Here is a 6,000-nt window from a genome sequence, read left to right as displayed (position 1 = left end):
ATTTAAACGTCAAATGACAGGAAAGCATGTTTTTGTAGCGTTTGTAATTCTTTGTTATATTTCTAAGAGCACTGTGAACACTGACACTTTCTTAGATAGCCCTGTCAAGGCTAAGACTTCTACTGGAATTATAAAGAAGAGTTGAACAGGCTCCTGAATGAGGTAGGTCAGGCACTCTGTAACACAGACGTGTTTTGAAAGGAACAAATAAATCACAGGGGAGTTTGTCCAACTGCTCATTCTTGCCTTTGAGCCAATTACATGTGTGCACAGATGTCAAGGTGTCATTTCTGAAGAATAGTGGGGATAGGCCTTGGATTCAATGCTCTTTTCCTGGAAATGACAACTAACCATTAATTTAGAAAAAATAAACTGTTTTTGCCTAATGCTAGAATGGTTATGTTGTAAAGGTTTTATTAGTTCACTTTCAAATATTTGTTTTATGACATCATGGCAATCTTGTCGATAGTGTGCAGGAGACTTATCAACCATCATTAAATAAAGTGTAGTAGAATGAATAAATGGGTTAATATTGGACTTCAATAATATTTCAAATATATTAATTATAATAATTTTAAACACTGTAACAAATCCCCTTTGTAGACCATTGCAATGCACTGAATGTTTGTGACTCTTCTCCCCCAAATTCATATGTTGAAATCCTAACCCCCAATATGTGATGGTATTGGGAGATGGTGTCATTGGGAGACATTATGTCTGGAGAGTGGAGACTTAGTACATGGGACTGTGCCCTCAGAGAGCTCTGTATTTCCCTTTTCATCATATAAGAATCTAACCAGAAGTTGGCAGTTCGCAACCCAGAAGAGGGCCCTCCCTGGAGCCCTATTGTGCTGGCACCCCGATCTCTGATTTGCAGCCTCAAGAACTTTAAGAAATAAAGTACTGTTGTTGGTAAGTCACCTGGTGTATGATATTTTATTATAGGAGCTTGCACTAAGACAACCCTATTTGTCATTTTTTGCTCTGGAACTCATCTGAATGAACCCAACTAGAGGCTAGAGCCACTGTGAGGAGTCACTGGAATTCAGACTGTCTGTCCTTGAGGTTTATTAATGGACACAAGAAACAGGTGCTTACGGGGGACTGCAGACATTTTCAAGGGAATAGAGACAGTGAAGGAGTAAGTTGTATATTTGGGACAGACAGATTCCATAGCCCCCTATTAAGGGGCCTGATGTCACTTTTCAAAACTTTGGATTCCAAATATTGTGATGTTTCAGAGCCTCGGGAGTCTCGGTAGTTGAATCATGCTTGAGATTTCTTTGGGACCACTCTGAGATTACCTTTCTATTTTGGGTAGAGAAGAGCTACATTTTGGGGTTGTTGAGTCTGTGTTGAACTTTTTAGCTTAATCAGTCTGAAGCTCTTGTTTGATGTTTTTTGTTTTTGTTTTTGTTTTTTTTTAAACTGGGAAAAGAATCTTAACTTGCAACAGCCCTCTCCTGATGGCCAGTCATGTGGTTTTATCACGACTTCGTTTCAGGGAATCTGGAGGCCAGACTCTATACATGTGCAAACATTCCTCACATAACCTTCAGTTCTCTAGGTTGCCCTTCAGGGAACTCTTATCTCCTGATTGATTTGAAAGCGGTTCTTAAATTTCTGGGATGGAAATACGTTTGCTATAAGAAGGTCCCTTGTCTTTTATGGTACCTTGTGCATACTGACAAGGAAAAACAAAGTCATTTCTTAAAAAAAAAAAAATGAGTATTTGTTGCTTTCCCCTAAATTCCAATAACTTCATAATATTTTTTAAAATGGAATTTTGTTAAAAACTTTTAATTTATGACTCCCATTTTGCCATATGAAAAAAAAATTTATTGAAGGGAGATCTACCTCCCTCCTCTAGGCTCTCCAAAGAGAATATCAAATACCACTAAAATTCTATATTTATGACTACCCAAATGTGCTTTCTGAATTTAACGATGATCCAGCCAGATGTTTTGGGGTGATGGAGAAACAAAAAAGAAAAAAAAAGCAGGTTTTGTTAGCCAATCCCTTTTAAAAACATCACATATAAAAAAAACCTTTAATAATCTGTTGTGTTGCTAAGTCAGACAACTACTAGGTTAACTGTTAAATTGCCTTAATTAATGGGAGCAGACACCCTGAACTGATGTAAACCTAGCCTGAAGAGAAGAAACCATATTTTAGAAGTCTGTGCAACCATATTAATTACTGTTATTTGGATTTTCTGGAGTACTAAAACCATGAAGCTCCCCCTTGCCGATTGGCTTCGAGGACTGGCTGGCTTTTTAGGTATCTGAGCCATTTGGGATAGTGGGGTATACTAATATGTAGGAAATTATATCCAGTGCTTAGATTATAACCCACTGGTATTCCTTCCCCAATAGGGAGCTTGTCATGACAGCTATGGACCCATGTGTATCTGGAAATAAGATGCCACATAAGAGAGAGGAGCTCCCATTAAGAATCCCAGTTCTGCAGGCATCTGAGCACTTAGGTAATCATCCTCAACCTGGATTAAAGCTAGAGACTTCCTGCAAAAATACATAATTGCCCATTCCTCTACGCTAACCATGACACTGCATGCAGACTTGCCCTGTAACATTCAGACATTCAGTATTGACACACAATAAGTATTATATTTGTTTTTTCTTTTACATTTTTTTCTTTTCTTTTTTTAAATATTTTATTTATTTGACAGAGAGAGAGAAATCCCAAGTAGGCAGAGAGACAGACAGAGAGAGAGAGAGGGGAGGAAGCAGGCTCCCTGCAGAGCAGAGAGCCCGATGCGGGGCTCAATCCCAGGACCCTGGGATCATGACCCAAGCCGAAGGAAGAGGCTTTAACCCACTGAGCCACCCAGGGGCCCCACATTTTTTTTTTCTTTATAGTGGACTGTGAGCCCCTGGAACAACTCTCTGACGACAGCCTCACCCACTGACCCTTGGACATGATTTTCAGGGCTAGCTGTAGATACCTTCATTGCTTTGAGGATTTATATTTTCCTTCCATTCAAAAGCCCAGCAATGACTGTTTCTTTAGAATGTCGAGCTAGTGGTGAAACTCACAGGATCCATACCCTCTATAAAATGTATTAATTGCTCATTGCCCTGAAATAAATTAGTAATTTAATGGTAATACAAGGAAAAATAAAGTGATAGACATCATCATAATTATTGTGGAATTTTACTTCCCTGAGTAGGCTGGACTCTGTAATCCTTCAAGTCTAAGTGCTAGAATTCTTATTCTGCAAGACTTGTTCTTACTGAAGCAGGATTTACCTTCTTTTTCCCCAAGAAAACAGCCCAATAAATGTTCAGTGTGAACTTGTGGCTTGTGAAAACCAAAGACAGGGAGGTGTTCTAGGAAAATGTACCACCCATTAAAACCAAGTCAAGTTATGGAAAAACATCTTTGTAGGTTTTAGAATGCTTTCTTTCTTTCTTTTTAAACATTTTACTTATTTATTTGACAGAGATCACAAGTAGGCAGAGAGAGAGAGAGGAGGAAGCAGGCTCCTCGCTGAGCAGAAAGCCCAATATGGGGCTTGATCCCAGAACCCTGGTATCATGACCTGAGCTGAAAGTGGAGGCTTTAACCCACTGAGCCACCCAGGCGCCCCTAGAATGCTTTATTTCTAATAGAAACTATAGATCACACATAGATGTTTGCAAAGAAATACATACACTTACATCCAGGAAATTCCCAATATTCAGAATATTTGTGCTGATGGTTTTCTCTGGAACTGCATTCTGAGATTAAAATCAGTTGGGAAAACCGTGCCTCAAATATTCTCTTCAATTTGCTTCTGTGGCAATTTAGTGAAGCAACCTGCTTGGAAGTAATCTATTTGCAGAACCTAGGTGGGGAAAAACCTGCCACATCCTATAATTCACGGAGCAGGTTTTGGCTCCCACTTCGCCAATCCATCTTGAATAGTGGCTGGTGCCCTGCATCTAGCAATACATATGATCAAGCAATTTAGCGCAAAAAGAGAAAGGCCCCACAACTTGGCATCCCCGTGGACATTAATCTTTGAGAAAACCAAATGGATCCAACTTTTGCCAGAGTTTAATAGCGAAGCTGTCACATTTTACACAAACGAGCATCAGGTCCCTAAGCGAATGGAAAGAGAGGACCAGGAGAAGCGGAGGGCAGGAGGTGGGGCTGCTGACTGCAGTCTTTTCAAAGCGGCTCCAGTTTTCATGGGAGGGGCCGGGTTGCGTCCCATAGCAGGAGAGAAGAAGTAGTTAAAAATTATTGCTAGCAAGGGGCCGGAACCTCGGGATGTGGGTATATAAGACCGCGCCTCCGGGCAGAGCTGCTGTTGCTGCTGCCGCCGCCGTGAGAGCCAGGACTAGCCACACCGGCTTAGCCCCTCACTAGCCAGAGGCCCGGGAGAGGAGCAAAGGGGTCGGGCGGGGTCCAACTCGGGTTTCCTGCTTCACCGCTGGGCCAGACACGGACCCTCTAACTTCTGTTTCCTCTCCTTAAACGCGCACCGGCGGGGTGGTGCGCTCTAGCTCAGCACACCAGCGCGCGGCAAGGGCGCGTCCGGCTCCAGGCCCTGCCAAAGGCGATGAGTGCCGGGCCCTGGCCAGCTGGGCTCCGGCGGCGGGAGTAGGGTCCGGCGGGCAGGCAGGGAGGCTCAGAGGTTCGAGCTCCCGCTGCGCGGCGGGCAGTGCTGTCTTCGCTGCACGCACACCTGCTGCTGTCGCCGCGCCGCGATGAGCCGCGTGGTCTCACTGCTGCTGGGCGCCGCGCTGCTCTGCGGCCACGGAGTTCTCTGCCGCCGGGTGGTCAGCGGTGAGTCAGGGGGCTGCCCGCCGAGCGGACAAGCAGGGAGAGGGGGCGCGGGGTGCGGGGGCAAGGGCGGTGCGCGGCGGTCTGTTCTGGGGTCAAGGCTCTCCAGGAGCTTGGAAACCTGTGAGGAGTAGGGCGTCGGGAGGATTGGGGGGCGTGGCAGCGAAGGGACTAGATTGTGGTCAGCTTTCTTCCCGGCCCCGCAAAAACACACGCAGAGAAAAGTTTAAATTTGGGGCGAGTGCCTGGTTCAGTAACTGCAAAGTGGGCTCTGCTACAGCGTTTGCCAAGACTGATTTTCACTCTCTTTTTAAGAGAGTAGGCCACCGGGCAGGGCTTGGCACCTGCAAAAGGGTGGGGTACCATGGATCAGGCAGAGGAAAGAAACCCAGAGCTTCAAGAACCGCTGCAGAAATGCCAGCCCCTGTTGTCCTGTCTTGACTTCGGTCTGCGCACTGTGTTCAGTCGGATAGTTTCTGGGACCAGACCTACTCTTTGTAGGTGGCTCTCAGACTCCTGGGCATGCATGCGGCCTTTGTTCTCAGGGAGGGCTGACAAAGAACAGGGGACTTACTGGTCATTGTGTGCAGACGCCTTTCCTTTGCACACCTTATTCCAGGTTGGGGACTTTTCAGAAAAGGAAGTCCGGTCGAGTTGGGCTGAGGTGTCCACGGTAATGGCCACAGGTTCGTGCACACAGTAGGTGCCCAATTAGGTGGGCCGAGTCAGTGCCACGGAAGGGGATCAGAATTGGCAAGCTTCCAAGCATTTGCTCTTATTTTTCTTTTTCTTTGACTTTCAGGGTTCTTTTGTTAAGCAATTTATGTCTCATTCACCATCCCTTACTTTTGGGGAAGTTCTTTTAAAAAAAAAAAAAAAAAGATTCTCAAAAGCTTAGGATGAATGAATTGTGCCTTACATGAAAATTGAGTATAACAACCCCTACTGAAATTTCTTGCAATGTTAATTGAAGTGTTTCAATGAATATTTGTTGAATGTATGTGGGAAAGGGTTTTAAGTGTGGACTTTTTTTTTTTTTTAATGTAAAAAGCACAAATTCCTTTTCACATTCCATTCATCAGAATAACAGGTGTCACTAGAGGTAAGAGTAGATGAGAGATGACATCAACTTAATCCGTAGTGAAGCCAGACCTTTAGAAACTGGCATATTAAGCTTAATTGTTGCTGATCTTCCCCTCAGCAATATGT

The 6,000-nt window shown here is 44.2% G+C and overlaps 1 protein-coding gene across 2 annotated transcripts in view; it reads left to right on the top strand.

The window, feature by feature from the left end:
• The first annotated feature begins 4,182 nt into the window (after window positions 1-4,182).
• Window positions 4,183-6,000, top strand: part of CHODL (chondrolectin) — a 28,838-nt gene continuing 27,020 nt past the window's right edge. The window contains exon 1 of one of the 2 annotated variants that reach the window (XM_004770517.3): window positions 4,183-4,794. In XM_004770517.3, the coding sequence (XP_004770574.1) occupies window positions 4,716-4,794 (79 nt within the window). In that variant the 5' untranslated portion in view covers window positions 4,183-4,715. The remainder of the gene's footprint in view (window positions 4,795-6,000) is intronic. The other variant, XM_004770516.3, reaches the window with a different exon arrangement.

The sequence above is a fragment of the Mustela putorius genome, unplaced genomic scaffold, assembly GCF_011764305.1.
Source record: "Mustela putorius furo isolate JIRA1106 unplaced genomic scaffold, ASM1176430v1.1 tig00003834_pilon_pilon_pilon, whole genome shotgun sequence".
NCBI lineage: Eukaryota > Metazoa > Chordata > Mammalia > Carnivora > Mustelidae > Mustela > Mustela putorius.
Note: the sequence above shows the minus strand (reverse complement) of the source record. Positions and strands in the feature narration are given on the sequence as shown.